A 17,003-nucleotide genomic window follows, 5' to 3' on the forward strand; every position below is an offset into this window, starting at 1 on the left:
TTTACCAGCATTGGCGGCACCAAGAGAAGAGAAAATTGAAAGAAAATTGTTCTGGATTTGGCCATGGGTTCATCCACAAATATCGTTATTTACTATTTTCCCAATACTGCATAAAATCAGCAGAAACGTTCCCGTAGTTGAAAATTAAAGTCAAAATAGATGGCACGATTCTTGGAAGGCTGTATCTCAGAAACTTACTGTCCAATTTTCAAAGTCTCATAGAGAAAATTGTTGAAAATTTATTCAACTTTGAAAATGCTTTATCGGAGGTGGTTCTCTTTCAAAAAGTATTTTTTAAAACGTAAAAAAAAGTCAATCGATATTATACACTCAAGAGCAGTGTTGCAAATGAGTGACAGAAAAAAGTATCGTTTGATGATTCCTGCACCGAAATTTCAGAAGATATAGCGACCGTCACCATGCCATGTCAGTTCTCTTCTTTTATCTTGTCATTGCCAGAAAGGAAAATTTCATCGTACGCGCCCACTCGCCGAAGATTATTTTGTTTTTATTTTTCACATAACAGCAATGAAATAACCGGAGAGGAGCATTGGGAACTCACCACGTCCCGTTAAATTGCTATAGAAAATTGTGTTAGGCTGGTTCTAATTTAAATTAAAGTTTTGATTAAAAAAAACAATATTTTGTCTAAAAATCGTGCCGTCCAGACTCGATTATCCGAAGGCCTCGGAGAAATTTCACTTCGGATGATGGAATCACAAAAAAAAATCGTAGTCTTATTATTGATTGTCTTTAAGCTCGACAATCAAAAATAAGACGCTGAAGTGATTTATAATTTTTAAATCCAAAATGGCGGTGACGAAATATTGAAAATTCATTTTTGTTATTTAATAGGCAATCAACTTTTCAAGTTGGCTAGAACGGGGTTGCAGAACTCGAATTTGATGTTAAAAACAAGAACATTTAAAAAAACGAAAAAAATGTTCGTGATTCGACTTTCCGAAGTCCTATACAAATCTTTGAATAATCGAAACTTCGGATAATCAAGCCCGGACTGACTGTACCTCCAAAACCTGATTTTGCACCATCTTGCACTATTGCTCAAAAGATATATTTGTAGTTTCCCAAAACAAATAGAAAATTAAAGAATTGCTCAAGAAGGTAAATAAAAATGTTGGAAATTTCTAAGGCCATGGCAATTCATAAACATTTCCAAAAAACTTGTTTTCCACCCTGGCGACATCTCGCAGTGATAAGCGGTGGGTGTTTGTGTTTTGCTTCGTTTTGCTCACCCACTGAGCGCGCGCGCTCTCCCCTCTCACGTGGCTCATTCGGCGTCGCGACGCTTCACCCTCACCCTTTTCAAACTCACACTCACTCTCACTCACTCGACCAAAATCTCATTCGCTCACTGGTGGTGGTGTTGGAAACACAGCTGAATCGATAATCCAAACAAAAGTGCCCGTCTAGTCATCAAGATGTGCTGTTTTCCGTGAAAAACTTGCGGAAAAGTGTGAAAATTGCGTCGGGACAGTCCAGTGCGGGAGGCCAAGTTCCGTGTTCCGGGTCCAGGATGAATCGCAGCAGCGCCGCCAAGCAGAAGAGTTCCGCCGTAAGTTTTTTCGTCTCTAGTTGTTTGATTTAGAGAGGAGGGGTGTGTTAACAGCAGCAGCACCAGCAGGCCTTGAGACTCCGCAAAGTCTAGCTTGAACGAGTATGAGGTGGAGATTTTTTTGAGGGCGGCAATGACGAAAATTGTAAGGCGTTAAAATTAAACAGAAACTTATTTCCATGCATGACGAACGAGTCGTTCTGTCCAACGCCCGCCAGTAGGCCCAAAATAGGAACGCACCAAAATTGCACAACACTCGCACAATCTGCCACTATTCTTTACCTCTCTACTTTTTTCATAGAAAAGAGCGAAAGCAAATAAAAAGAGGGTTGGGTTGTGGTGCATCATCAAGTTTTGGACAGACTTTTCTTTCCAACACTGCTGCTTTTTTTTGGGTGGTGGAACGCACGAGATGATCAATCGAGTGGAAAGCGCACCACCTGTCCGCACCACCCACCCTCTTGTCGTTCATCCTAGAGACCCACCAGGCGCATCAAAGTGTTATGAAAAGTTGAATAATGAAAGTGAGTTGGCTGACTCTATCGTCGAACAGCAGGCGATGTGATTGCCCATCATTGCGCTTTGGGCTGTTTTCCGGGAGGATTATAAACCGCCTGCTATAGCTATAGCTATCTCTGGAAAAGCGCGAAATGTGGGGCAGAGTTGAAAAAGGACACCCAGCTGCATGTGTAAAGGGGGTCACAATCGGATTGTCAAGTCCTGCGGTTTGTGGCAAAATTTTTTTTAATGTGACTCAGTTGTGACGGAGGTTGATTGGCGTGTTGCATATCCATTTAGTTGAATTTGATTTGTGCAAATTTTATTTTTTTTCATCAAGCTTACGTTGGCTATCTACGAACGAGCGTCAAAGCGTGGTCGAATTTATTTATTCAGCTTAAAACCATTTGGACTGGCAGGAAAAAAGTAATTAAAGTTCAAAAAATAAGCAGATGTTTTGTTGAATTGGATGTAACATTGGTTCAATGTTTGTAAGGAACTTTGGATAATCAAATCGTGAACAAAAAAAGGCGTATTTTCATTTATTTGCATTTTATTTACACATCAATGGTAAATTACTAAAGGAGATATAACACTACGGCAAACAAACATACAAACTTGCACGTTTTGACAGTTTGCCTGCTTAGTTTGTTTGTACAAACGTCGGCCTGCATAATTTTGGCTTGTTTGCGAGTTTGCCGTAAAAAAGTTTGCGAGTTTGGCAAACTGTCAAACACGAAAAAGTGCTAGTTTGTTTGTTTGTTTGCGATAGTGTAATGGCTCATTAAGAATTCTCACCATCTTGGATTAAAAATTTCAAATCATTCAAGAGTATTGTTTGGGTCATGTCATATTTAAGCTCAGAAATTAAAAAAACAACAAGGTTCGATTGTCCGGAGTGATTTGTTTTTTCGAGGCCTTCAAATAATCGAGTCCGAACTGTATTTAAAACATTTTTTTTTTCAATAAAAACATATTTTTTATTTAAAATAACCTTTTGATACATCAAATAAAATAGGTATTAGCAGACGATTTGGTGTCTTGAGCAAGATTCTGGAATTTTTCTTGTTTTTTTTTTTGCCAACAGATCCAATAAACAAAGTTTTTTTTTTATTTTTTGTTTTATTTTACATTTTAAATCCGCCTTGAGTCAGGGATATTCAAAATCTCCAAATAAGCAACAAATGAAAATGAGAACACCTCGGCTCCCCTCCCACTAACATTTACACACAAGGTCCTCTGTAATTACTCTTAGCTTTAAGAAAAATTTAATTACAAAAGACGACGAAAAAATGAGGACAATTCAGAAATACAGTTAGACTCTGACAAAATGTCCATAAACCTTTTTTTGTTAAATAAAAAAAAATTGTTTCTTTTATTTTTGGATAGTTTCAGATACAAAAAAAAGGCAACTCTTGAGCCCGAGAAGTATAAATAGAAAAAATCATTAAGATATAATTTTTAGAAAAATCTGTGATTTTTTAAAATTATCAAAAATACTATGTTTCTAAAATCATTTTAAAAAGCAAAATTAAATTTGCAAGCGAAAAGTACCCAACTTTTTTTAAACGAATTGTTTTCAAGCTTTGCCATTTGGGTTGATTTTTAGGATCAAAAAAGTATATTTCTGATTTTTTGAAATAGCATTCACGTATATTCTGGATGTAATTTTGAGCAACTTTTGTTCAACGAAAAAAATGACTTATCTTGTTTTATATATTTCTTGTTTAAGTTTCAGTATGTTAATCTCAGGGTGGCCACCTCGGGAAAAAACCGGGAAAACCGGGAAAAACCCGGGAATTTATTCCACCGGGAGAAAACCGGGAAAAACTCGGGAATTCGACTGACAAATCGGGAAAATATTTTAAGTTTTGTCAAAATTTGACAAATTCCTCTTAAATGACTTCAACGTATACTTTTCTCTATTAGAATATTACTCTAGTTATTGTAAATGAAGAATTCGGGAAAATAATGTTTGAATTTGTGTAATAGACTCAAGCTACTAGGCTTTGATTGTTTTTTTTTTTTTTTTTTTGAGTATTCTATTGTATATTTCTTTGGCGAGGGGGAGAAGCAACTATGATTACCACTTACACCACCGGACCCGGTTTAAAAAACAAATGTTTGATAAGTTGCAATTTTTCTGATCAAGTCCGCGGTTCAATAGAAAATTTACTCAGCGCTATGATTTTTGATGTCTTATTTCAATAATTATTGAATTTCATAAGCATAATAAACAATTTATTTTTGTTTGATTATGTATTTCAATATCAACTTGAGGGTGCACAGCAGCCAAGGAAGTTGTTGTCTATTTATTCCAAAATTGTCAAGCTTACGGATTTAACCCAACAACAATATGATTGTTAAAAGAGTCAAAATCTGCTTTATTGTTTTTTTTTGTTGACAGTAACTTTAGGGAATAAATAACCGATAGTTCCCATAATTTCGAAGATACTAAAATATGCGTACCGAAAATCGTGGTGCAAAAAGCTTAGCTTGATGTGCGCCGTTAAAAATAAGAATACAGTTCAGACTCGATTATCCGAAGGCCTCGGAAAAAATAAAAATATATAAATATTGAAATAAAACGCCACAGTTTCGACATTTGCATGGAAAAAGTGTTTTAAAATGCATTTTACACTTGTTCAGTTGTTTTTCAATCATTAGTTTTCAAATAATGTAAAATTTAACGAAAACAAAAAAATAGCGAAAAAAAATAATAAACATAGACAATTTTCAAAAATTAAATCAACCCAAACATGCTAAAAACGATTCTGAACGCAGGTGAAAACATCTAAAATTGATTTCAGTTGATTCCACTTAAATTTTCATTATAATTTAGAAGTTTTTTGAAAAAAAAAATTGCCCCCTGATTTTTCGGGCCAATTTTGAAGGGGGGAGGCTAAAACTAAATAAAATTTGTACCAGCCTAAACTATTTTAAAATTATTTAGAATTATGAAATTCAAGATGGCGGCCAAAATGGCTGAAATAAAATAGGGTAATTCTCTACCAACTCACACGAAATCGGGAAAAGTTGCCCCGACCCCTCTTCGATTTGCGTGAAACTTTGTCCTAAGGGGTAACTTTTGTCCCTGATCACGAATCCGAGGTCCGTTTTTTGATATCTCGTGACGGAGGGGCGGTACGACCCCTTCCATTTTTGAACATGCGAAAAAAGAGGTATTTTTCAATAATTTGCAGCCTGAAACGGTGATGAGATAGAAATTTGGTGTCAAAGGGACTTTTATGTAAAATTAGACGCCCGATTTGATGGCGTACTCAGAATTCCGAAAAAACGTATTTTTCATCGAAAAAAACACTAAAAAAGTTTTAAAAATCCTCCCATTTTCCGTTACTCGACTGTAAAAAATTTTGGAACATGTCATTTTATGGGAAATTTAATGTACTTTTCGAATCTACATTGTCCCAGAAGGGTCATTTTTTCATTTAGAACAAAATTTTTCATTTTAAAATTTCGTGTTTTTTCTAACTTTGCAGGGTTATTTTTTAGAGTGTAACAATGTTCTACAAAGTTGTAGAGCAGACAATTACAAAAATTTTGATATATAGACATAAGGGGTTTGCTTATAAACATCACAAGTTATCGCGATTTTACGAAAAAAAGTTTTGAAAAAGTTACTTTTTGCGTTTCTCTTTGTTTTGTCGTCCGTGTCTGTCGCGGGTGACCATGAACGGCCATGATCGATGACGACCAACTTTTTCAAAACTTTTTTTCGTGAAATCGCGATAACTCGTGATGTTTATAAGCAAACCCCTTATGTCTATATATCAAAATTTTTGTAATTGTCTGCTCTACAACTTTGTAGAACATTGTTACACTCTAAAAAATAACCCTGCAAAGTTAGAAAAAACACGAAATTTTAAAATGAAAAATTTTGTTCTAAATGAAAAAATGACCCTTCTGGGACAATGTAGATTCGAAAAGTACATTAAATTTCCCATTAAATGACATGTTTCAAAATTTTTTACAGTCGAGTAACGGAAAATGGGAGAATTTTTAGAACTTTTTTAGTGTTTTTTTCGATGAAAAATACGTTTTTTCGGAATTCTGAGTACGCCATCAAATCGGGCGTCTAATTTTACATAAAAGTCCCTTTGACACCAAATTTCTATCTCATCACCGTTTCAGGCTGCAAATTATTGAAAAACACCTCTTTTTTCGCATGTTCAAAAATGGAAGGGGTCGTACCGCCCCTCCGTCACGAGATATCAAAAAACGGACCTCGGATTCGTGATCAGGGACAAAAGTTACCCCTTAGGACAAAGTTTCACGCAAATCGAAGAGGGGTCGGGGCAACTGCTGTGTGAGTTGGCGGAGAATTACCCAATATTGAAAAAATACATTTTTAAATTTAATAGGCAATCAGCCACTCAACAGTAACTAAAATTAAGGCGCTGAACTCGAATTTGATGTTAACAGTAAGAAAATAAAAAAACCAATTGTTTTTTTATTGTTCAAACCATCGGATAATCGAGACGGACTGTTTACAATTTTTACTGTAAAACATTTGGTGGAATTTCAAAAATCTGTTTTCAGTAGTATTTTATAAGATGATTTTTTGCTTTCTCAGTCAAACAAATTATTAAGGACAAACTGCCATGAAACTTTGTGCTTGTGTTTTTAAATCAGATTTGAGTACTTTTGTACAATTTTAAAATGTCGGAAATATTTGGTATTTAAGATATTTTTATATAGTTATTTGGGAATCTTTCAACAGTTAAATGCCTATCAAATTGTGTTCAAATTCAGAACATTTGGAAAATATCTTTTCTTCAAAATTTATTTTATAAATTGTAATTTAAATTTTAAATAAAATTTTCAATATTTTCAGAGTTCAACTGCATAATAGTCATTTCAATACAAACAGTCACTTTTTATTTTTATTCAAACACAAAATTGAGTTTTTGTTGGATTTTATTTAATTCTCATCTGAAAATTCCGTAAAAAAAGATTAACTGAATTTTGGCTGTTTTGGTTGTTTTGTTCAGAAAATCGCAGCACGGTCAATTGATTTTTTATCATTCTGTGTTACTCAAAAATTTAAAAACATCCAAACATGTTTATTTTTTTCTTTTTTCAATAAATTTGGCACGGCTCATACAAAGGATGTATCGAGAATTATGTTTATGCTTGCGCGATCTGGGAGTCGCGATGAGGGGTTGAAGTACAGGCCAACCCAAAGGGGTTTTTTTGACATTAAATTTTTTTCTAGAAATCATCTCATCAATACCCAAATGCTTGCCGAAGATACTAAATCGATCCGCTAAAAATGTTTTTAGTTACCGATTGTTTAAATATATGGCACTTTTTCTCTGGAAGAATCGTTCTTCTTGGATTTACAAAAGCTTTTTCAAAGAAAACTGAAGAGTATTTGCATAAATGTTGTTGTCTTTTGCAAATATTTTCTACCCATACTCATACCCAACATTGTAAATGCTATTTCCTGCTTTACAGTAATAATTTATGTAATTCTTAAATTTAATACAAAACGATTTTTTATTGATTTTAAGTTAAGAAAAATGGTGGAGCATGGAGATGAAAAATCACAAGCATTATGGAAAATAAGGATTTGGACTAAAAACTTTTAAAAACGGCTTCTTACTTTTTGTTCTCAATTTGAAAGCTCCCTTGTCTCTCATGCTCATGCTCATGCTCATGCTTGTTCTCAATTTGAAAGCTCCCTTGAGAAATAAAAATATTGAACCAAAAGTATACGTTGTGTATGCGTTTAAAAAGTATTTTGATACTAACGTCAGTCTATAAAAAAACATTGTAATTTGATTTAAAACTATATGGAAAAATTCCTTCAGGCCTCGGGAGAAAACCGGGAAAAAACCGGGAAATTGAAAATCCAAAACTGGTGGCCACCCTGGTTAATCTGCATTTTTTTTGTTTAGGTTATGTTTGTTTTTGGTAATATTTGGCCTATTCCATCGCTTCCTATCATTACATTTTGCCTATCTAATTATTTTATGTTTTTACAGTCACTTTTTTATTTTTTTTAGTGTTTCTGGCACCATTATCATTTAAATTGTAAAAAATGCGTAGAGGCATAGTCTAGGACACTAAAAAATTTACTGCATGCTTCCTTTTACTTAAAATATAGGAAATGTTAGTAAAAGCCAAAGTTGAACCCTAAAAAAATGTCATTTTTAAAACTATTGGCAAAGTCACTTATTAAAACAAGTCAAATTTCCAACCCTGAAATTTTCTAAAATTTTAAGAGTTCTTCTTTCCAATACTTTTTTAAGATCAAACTCAGAAAAATTTCACTTCGGCTAATCGAACCACGAAAAAGCAAAAAATTCTAACTACTTTAAACTATTCAAATTTAAATAAAATGGGGTCCCAGAACTCGAATTTAATGTTAAAACAAGAAAAACAAAAAAACAAATTTTTGCTCGTGATTTGATTTATATTAGTTTGTGAATAATAAATTGTATGTGCTTTTTAAACACAATTTGAAAAAATCTTTATGGCATCTTCATTAGAACAAATTTCATATAAAGTGGGAAAACTTTTGATGAGTGCTTCGAATTGAGTTCAAAAAGCAATATAAATCGACATTCTAATTAAAAAAAACAGTTTTAAAGAATTTTGGGAGCAAAAATAAGTATTTTCAACAGAACTATTTTGTTTTAAACACTGTTGTAAAAATATTTTTGCAGAAATAGTGCACCTTGCAGGGCCTACCCTAGTATATGTTTTAAAAATAATAATCTCGGGACAGACCTAACCAGATGCAAAATATTGAAAAAAAATCAGCTGGAAATCGAACTCCCAGCCTTATTTTGTGCTTTCCTCAAAACAAAGATGTTGCAAAAATTATTAAACCTGGAAATATCAAAATTGTAACAATTACGGCCCATATGGCCGTATTTCCCTACATAACTCCAGATCACTTTGGATCATTTTTGAGATCATATCTACTACTTACATATTTATAAGTGCTGAAAATGTTCAAAATGTTTTTTCAATAAATTTTTTAAAACGCAATCCTTTGCGAACAGCGCATTCAATAATTTCGTTTGCTATCTTCAACTTATATTCTTGCTTGTGCAATCGAGCAATGACTTGATGGAGATTAGCATCCCCAAGATAACGACGCGTTCAAAATTTTCCCAATCGCTTTGATGTCACATTTGTTCGAAATTTCTCCCGCGTCGTCACGGCACGGTCGTCCCCAGCATCGGTTGGAGGTGGAACCTTGAAATGCTCTTGATGACGTCAAATTTTCTCCTAATAATAGTTTCTTGTGTATGTCGCTTTCGCTTTCACACAAGAGAGAGACTAACATCACAATTAGAACCATAATAATAAGCAAGAAGTCGGACTCAAGAGTAATGTTTCTAGTCACGCTTGGGCTCGGCTTGCTCCACGAGAAAATCAATGGAATCCAGCAGAAGAACAAAGTGAATTGCTTCTATTTTTAATGGCACTTGAAAGTGATTGAAGTGATTTTTTTTTTTGCTTTCTCATCCCCACAGCAACAGGGCGCCAAAAATGAGTGCGTCCAGGTGGTGGTCCGCTGCCGGCCGCTCAACAACAAGGAACAGACGGGCAACTTCCAGAAGGTCGTCGACGTCTTTCCGAGCCGGGGCGTGATCGAGATCCTCAACTGCAATGAGTCCTCGCGGGAGAATAAGAAGATGTTCACGTACGATGCCGTGTACGATAAGGAGTGAGTTGTGGTTGGGGTTTTGGGGTGTCAATTTATCTAATTTTGATTTTTTTGTTTTTTAGTTCAACTCAGCAGCAGCTGTACGACGAGGTGATCCGTCCGTTGGTCTACTCCGTGCTGGAAGGCTTCAATGGGTGCGTTTTTGCGTACGGTCAAACCGGAACCGGTAAGACCCACACAATGGAGGGCATTAAGAATGACGTCGACCAGAAGGGTATTATTCCGCGTGCATTTGAGCAGATTTGGGCCCACATTAATCGATCGCAGAACATGAACTTCCTGGTGGCGGTGTCCTATCTGGAGATTTACATGGAAGAGTTGCGCGATCTGTTGAAGCCCAACACGACGTCGGTGTTGGAGTTGCGCGAACGCGAAGGTGGCATCGTCGTACCGAACCTGCACTCGGTCCTGTGCAAAAGCGTCGAAGACATGCTCAACGTCATGCACATGGGCAACAAAAACCGAACCGTTGGCTTCACCAACATGAACGCGCACAGCTCGCGATCTCACGCCATCTTCCTGATCAAGATCGAGATGTGCGAGGTAGGTGCGACGCTGGTCAAGGTGGGCAAGCTGAACCTCATCGATTTGGCCGGTAGCGAACGGCAGTCCAAATCAGGCGCCACAGCCGAACGACTCAAAGAGGCCAGCAAGATCAACCGGGCGCTTTCCTCGCTAGGAAATGTAATTTCGGCCCTCGCCGAGAAGTCACCGCACGTCCCCTACCGCGACTCCAAGCTGACCCGCCTCCTACAGGACTCCCTAGGCGGAAACTCCAAAACCATCATGATCGCCAACATTGGCCCGTCCGAGTTCAACTACAATGAAACCCTGACGACGCTCCGGTACGCCAGCCGCGCCAAGACCATCGAGAACAAACCGGTCATGAACGAAGACCCACAGGACACCAAGCTGCGCGAGTACCAGGAGGAAATCGCCCGACTCCGCCAGCTCATCACAGAACGCCAAATGCGCGAAAAGTCCGTTCCAAAGGTCAAGAAAGTCAAACAACCACGTGTCATCAAACGCGAAAAGAGCGTCGATTCCGACGAAAAGTCCGACTCGGAAGCCGAGCAGGAACCCGAAGAGGACGAAAAGGAAAACGAACTCGACTTTAGCGAACTGGACGCCAAAGCCCAGGAAGCGCTCCTCAAAGAACGCGAAGCGACCGCTTCCCTCGCCGCCAAACTGGGCGAACTCGAAAACCAACTAGTCAAGGGAGGCAAAAACATCCTCGACACGTACAGCGAGCGCCAGATGGAGCTCGAGAAAAAGATGGCCGAAATCGCCGAACGCAAGAAGCGCGAAATCGAAATGCAACAGCAGCTCGAACTCCACGAAGAATCCACCATGGAAATCCGCGAAACGTTCACCTCGCTCCAGCAGGAGGTCGAGCTGAAAACGCGCAAACTCAAAAAGTGCTACGCCAAGTGCATGGCCCTCAAGCAAGAGCTGTCCGACACCCGGGACGAACACAACCGCGATCGGCGCGAGCTGGAAATGACCCAGAACGAACTCATCAAGGAGCTCAAACGCCTCCTGCTCATCATAGACAACTTTGTCCCCACAGAGGTCAAGTCACGCCTCTACACCCAGGCCAAGTACGACGACGAGGCGGAAGAGTGGTACCTGAACAGCAACATGATGCTGCTCAGCGTGCACCCGCAGAGCGTGACCCGGCCGGTGGCCGACCCGAACCGGAGACGGCCCATGTCCGAGTACGCGCTGCACATGATCAAGACGAACGCGCCCGACGCGGGCTATCGGTACAAGGTGAGTAATCTTGAACGAATCATCGCTGCGGTCAACTTTACGCGGTAGGCCTGGCCGCTGACGTTAACGTTTCTGTTGTTTCAATGCTTTGTAATGCAATGCAATGGCGCTGGGAACAATTGCCAGAGGAAGGTAGGGCAAGACAACCATATGGGACAAAGGAACAATCGTTCGAATGGCCGTAAAAAATCTAAATTACTGCCACTTTTGCCACCTTTTTAGATTACAGAAAGGCATACAGTCCAGACTCCATTATCCGAAGCCTCGATTATCCGAAGTTTCGATTATCCGAAGGTTTGTATAGGGATAATCGAATCACGAAAAAAAAATTTCGTATTTTTTTCATTTTCTTGTTTTTAACATAAAATTTGAGTTCTACGACCCCATTTTAGTCAAATTTGAGTTGCTGATTGCCTTTAAAAAAATAAAATGCCTTTTTTTTTCAATATTGTTTCACCGCCATTTTGGTCGCCATCTTAGATTTAAAAATTCTGAATAATTTTAGCGTAGTTTACTGCCGTTCTACGCATAATTGTCCCATGTTCAAAAAAGTGCAACTGAGAAAAACGCAGTTGAAATTTTTCGACCGATTTCTGTGTTTCTACGCATAATTGTCCCGTGAGTTCCTATCCACCCTATGTGTCCCTAATCGCCCCAGTTAGTGATATATCACTCTTATTTATGATTCTCTTGCTATAAAATAAGAAAACACGACATAATGCTTCGTTAAACTAATGATTCCGTGAATGAAAATACTTGGTGGGACAATTATGCGTAGAAGTGTAACGATGGGACAAACAGACTTGGTGTTGTTTTTAATGAGTTTCCGAACAAAGTACAAGATTTTATGTGTTTTTCTTAAAATATACGACAAACTAAACTTAAAAATGTCAAAAAGTCAAAATCGTCCAAAAATAACATGGGACAATTATGCGTAGAACGGCAGTTTAGGGGTCATACATATGCTCAACAATCAAAAATTAGACAACGAACAATTTTTTTTTCTTTTGCGATTCGATTATCCGAAGTGAAATTTGTTCGAGGCCTTCGGATAATCGAGTCTGGACTGTATAACTTTGGAGCTTTTTTTTAGTATTTAAAGTTTTCAAACCCCTACATTTTTGAATCTTTAAAAAAGATATTTTTTATATTTTATAACTTTTTAATATTTAAATTTAAAAAAATTCAAATTGCATTATTTTTCAGTTTTTGAACTTTTTTATAGTTTTGAGTTTAGAAATTTTAATAATTTTGAGAGATTTTGAGTTTTGAAGTTTTTTAATTTCAAATTCGAAATTTGAAGTTTTTAATTTTCTAAATTCCTTATTTTTGAATTTCTAAATTTTTGGGTTTTTTGAATTTTTGGACTTTAAAAACTTTGAATTTTCAAAGTTTTGAATTTGTACTTTTTTAACTGGGTGCTGAAAAGACAGAATGCGTAACGTGATTTCCGAATGATCCCCACTGCTCCTCACTAATACAACTGCACTACAGCTGTAAACATAAACAAAGTAGAAGGCTTTGTTCAAGCTCAAGCGTGACATATTTTTTGCTGCTGAAGTGACTCGTTTTGAAACATTTTGGATCTAATGATATTAAAGTTTTCGCTGAAAAATTAAGTTCTTCGTGCTTTTTTTGTTCGTAGACTAGACGATGGGCGGTTAAAAGAGTCCTTCTTTGTTTTCAACGTGATGAAATATTACGTCAGAAGTGAGGGAATTTTGTGAATCAGTAAAGCAACCGGATGGAAGTTACGAGATTATGTATCTTTGAAGCGCAGTGATAATACAGGAGTAAGATTATTCAATGTTATTTGGCAGGTGCCATTCACTTTCACAGTTACTGATAATTCGTCGTAAACAATTCGTAAACATAGGTTTTGAGTGAGACATAGCGCTTATGGAAATGTTAGCGACGAATTATGGCAATCTCGATTTCATATCTCTTCTTAAGACTGACTCAAAAACTCGACGCCCTCGATTTTTTTATTCCTGACAAAATAAATTATAGATCGATTACAATACTTGCCACTTCTTGGCATCATTTTTCAAACAGTAAATTGGTTCCGCTTTGACAGTTCTAAATTGAGGCCGCTTTGCGGACAACTATTCTGCACCCAGTTTTTTAAGTTTCTAAATTTAAAATTCTTTTCATTTTGAATTGTTTTTCAAAAAAAAAAATTTCTTCAATTCTTATTCTTAGATTCTAAAATTCTTAATTTCTCCAATCTTATTCTTATGTTCCTAAATTTTAAATTATTAAATTCTTAAATTCTTAATTCTAAAATTCTAAGATTCTAAAATTCTTAAATTTTTGAATCCCTGAATTCTTAAATTATTAAATTCTGAAATTCTTAAATTCTTAAATTCTTAAATTCTTAAGTTCTTAAATTCTTAAATTCTTAAATTCTTAAATTCTTAAATTCTTAAATTCTTAAATTCTTAAATTCTTAAATTCTTAAATTCTTAAATTCTTAAATTCTTAAATTCTTAAATTCTTAAATTCTTAAATTCTTAAATTCTTAAATTCTTAAATTCTTAAATTCTTAAATTCTTAAATTCTTAAATTCTTAAATTCTTAAATTCTTAAATTCTTAAATTCTTAAATTCTTAAATTCTTAAATTCTTAAATTCTTAAATTCTTAAATTCTTAAATTCTTAAATTCTTAAATTCTTAAATTCTTAAATTCTTAAATTCTTAAATTCTTAAATTCTTAAATTCTTAAATTCTTAAATTCTTAAATTCTTAAATTCTTAAATTCTTAAATTCTTAAATTCTTAAATTCTTAAATTCTTAAATTCTTAAATTCTTAAATTCTTAAATTCTTAAATTCTTAAATTCTTAAATTCTTAAATTCTTAAATTCTTAAATTCTTAAATTCTTAAATTCTTAAATTCTTAAATTCTTAAATTCTTAAATTCTTAAATTCTTAAATTCTTAAATTCTTAAATTCTTAAATTCTTAAATTCTTAAATTCTTAAATTCTTAAATTCTTAAATTCTTAAATTCTTAAATTCTTAAATTCTTAAATTCTTAAATTCTTAAATTCTTAAATTCTTAAATTCTTAAATTCTTAAATTCTTAAATTCTTAAATTCTTAAATTCTTAAATTCTTAAATTCTTAAATTCTTAAATTCTTAAATTCTTAAATTCTTAAATTCTTAAATTCTTAAATTCTTAAATTCTTAAATTCTTAAATTCTTAAATTCTTAAATTCTTAAATTCTTAAATTCTTAAATTCTTAAATTCTTAAACTCTTAAATTCTTAAATTCATAAATTCTTAAATTTTTAAGTTCTTTAATTCTTAAATTCTTAAATTCTTGAACTCTTAAATTTTAAAATAAAAAAAAAACAAACAAATGCAAAATTTTAAAACCCCATAAAAAAAATAATGTATAGTAAAAAAATATATCAAAAATTGAAAAAAAGTTAGACAAAAGTAAAATAAAAATCAAAAATTAGAAAGTTCTACATTACAAAAATAGTTTGAATTTTAAATTTAAGAATTTCAAAAATTTGATTACTCTAAAATGCAAAATAAAAAAAATCAAATAAATTCTTAAATTCTTAAATTCTTAAAAAAATAATTTATAGTAAAAAAATATATCAAAAATTGAAAAAAAGTTAGACAAAAGTAAAATAAAAATCAAAAATTAAAAAGTTCTACATTACAAAAATAGTTTGAATTTTAAATTTAAGAATTTCAAAAATTTGATTACTCTAAAATGCAAAATAAAAAAAATCAAATAAAATTAAATTAAAAATAATAAAATTCGGAAACTAGAAACAACAAACCTTAAAAACACAAAATTACAATACAAAAATTAAAAGCTCAGAAATTCTTAAGTTCGGAAATTCAAAATAAATTAAAATTGAAAATCAAAATTATACAATCTTTTTCATTTTTTTCTGGGTTTTATAGTTTTCGATGTTGTTTAATATTTACATTTTTAAATTTCTTTATTTCGAAATATTTTTATTTTTCAATTTTTTAAATTTTCATTTTGAATTCCAATTTTTTTTTTTCATTTTAAAAATGATTATTTTGCGCATTTTTTTTGTAAAAATGGTTGGTTGGTATTTCTAAAATCTTTATTTGCATTTATTTTTTTTAGTTTACGTTTGTTTTTGGTAGTATTTGGCCTATTCTACCACCTCCTATCATTTTGCTTTTCTAATTTTTTCATGTTTATACATAAACTGTTCCAATTTTTCGTTTGTTTTTCACATTTTTTGCTATAAAATGGCACAATTTACATTCAAATTGTAAAAAAATGCGTAAAATGCAACCTGAGGAACTAAGAAAATTACTACATACTTCTTTTTACCTAATATATAGGAAATTACATTTTTTAAAACATTGGCAAAGTCATATAAAACGTTTCAAACTTCCAACCCTAAAATTATTGAAGTTCTCCTATCTAAAGCTTTACAAACAAATGCAAACTTGATACAAATTATACTTTTCCATAATTTCGCTGCCGTCTACAGTACCGACCAAATTCATCAAAATGAAAATACACAAGAAAAAAATATTCTTAGAATTGCTCTCCTAGCATTTGGATTTTTGATGCTTTTCAAGTGTACATAATTTGTATTCATGAAACTCTCTATTCTTTATCCTTCCAGGGCGAAAACATCATGAACTACGAGCTGGATATGCCGCTGCGCACCACGTACGAGTACTCCAACCCAAAAGTGTCCGCCTCTCTTCAAGCGGTCCTCGCCGAAGCGATGCAAACCGAGGACGACATCGACATCACCGATCAGTCCAACTACGCGAGCATGATGAAGCAACGGCTGGACAAGATTACGCGCCGCAGCCAGAACCAGGACGGCGTTGGTCAACAGTCGGGCAGCGGTTCCAACGGCGCGGGTTCGTCGTCGGGCGCGTCAAACGGTGGCATTCCGTCGAGTAGCAGCGGCATTGGCAGTGGCGGCAGCAGCAGCAGCATCAACGGTGGTACAGGTTCCCTCGGTGGTGGCGGCGGCGGCATGGCCAACGGTCGGGCCCGATCGTCGATCTACAACCGGGGCGTGTCGGCGGCGCCCACCTTCGGGGCGCACTCGACGGCCAAGAAGGTTGCGCCACCGGCCAGCGCGGCACCAACGTTCCCCAAGGCGCGCGGACTCATTCCCAAGTAGATCCAGCGCCAAGGTGAAACTGAACTACTCATTTGATGATATTCCACCTTTCCTGCGCAACATCATCATCCGTCACACACGCTCACACAATTTTAAAAATCTCCCACGATTTTGGGTTTCTTTGCTAGGAATTTTTCGTTTCTTGAAGCTTGAGTATTTAACAGTTTAACAAAAAAAAAGTGTAGGAAAAGTTTCACACGCGCGCGCTTCAAATCGGCTTGGCACCAAACAATTATGAGAAAGAGAAAAAATATGCAGATTGTGAAAAAAGAAGGAAGAAATTGTGAGAGAATGGGAGAAACAAATAA

The 17,003-nt window shown here is 34.9% G+C and overlaps 1 protein-coding gene across 1 annotated transcript; it reads left to right on the top strand.

Moving 5' to 3' along the window:
* The first annotated feature begins 1,359 nt into the window (after nt 1-1,359).
* Nucleotides 1,360-17,003, top strand: LOC120421860 (kinesin-like protein Klp68D). The gene is made up of 4 exons (XM_039585159.2): nt 1,360-1,573; nt 9,583-9,776; nt 9,839-11,549; nt 16,180-17,003. The coding sequence occupies exons 1-4, from the start codon at nt 1,535-1,537 to the stop codon at nt 16,693-16,695; spliced, it is 2,460 nt and encodes an 819-aa protein (XP_039441093.1). The 5' UTR covers nt 1,360-1,534; the 3' UTR covers nt 16,696-17,003.

Source organism: Culex pipiens, chromosome 2 (assembly GCF_016801865.2).
Source record: "Culex pipiens pallens isolate TS chromosome 2, TS_CPP_V2, whole genome shotgun sequence".
Classification (NCBI taxonomy): Eukaryota; Metazoa; Arthropoda; class Insecta; order Diptera; family Culicidae; genus Culex; species Culex pipiens.

Excerpts from the sequence above, each read along its gene's own strand:
- LOC120421860 (XM_039585159.2), top strand. The coding sequence starts at position 1,535 with ATGAATCGCAGCAGCGCCGCCAAGCAGAAGAGTTCCGCC. Across the intron at positions 9,777-9,838 it reads GATGCCGTGTACGATAAGGA|TTCAACTCAGCAGCAGCTGT; the intron begins GTGAGTTGTGGT and ends TTTGTTTTTTAG. Across the intron at positions 11,550-16,179 it reads ACGCGGGCTATCGGTACAAG|GGCGAAAACATCATGAACTA; the intron begins GTGAGTAATCTT and ends TTATCCTTCCAG.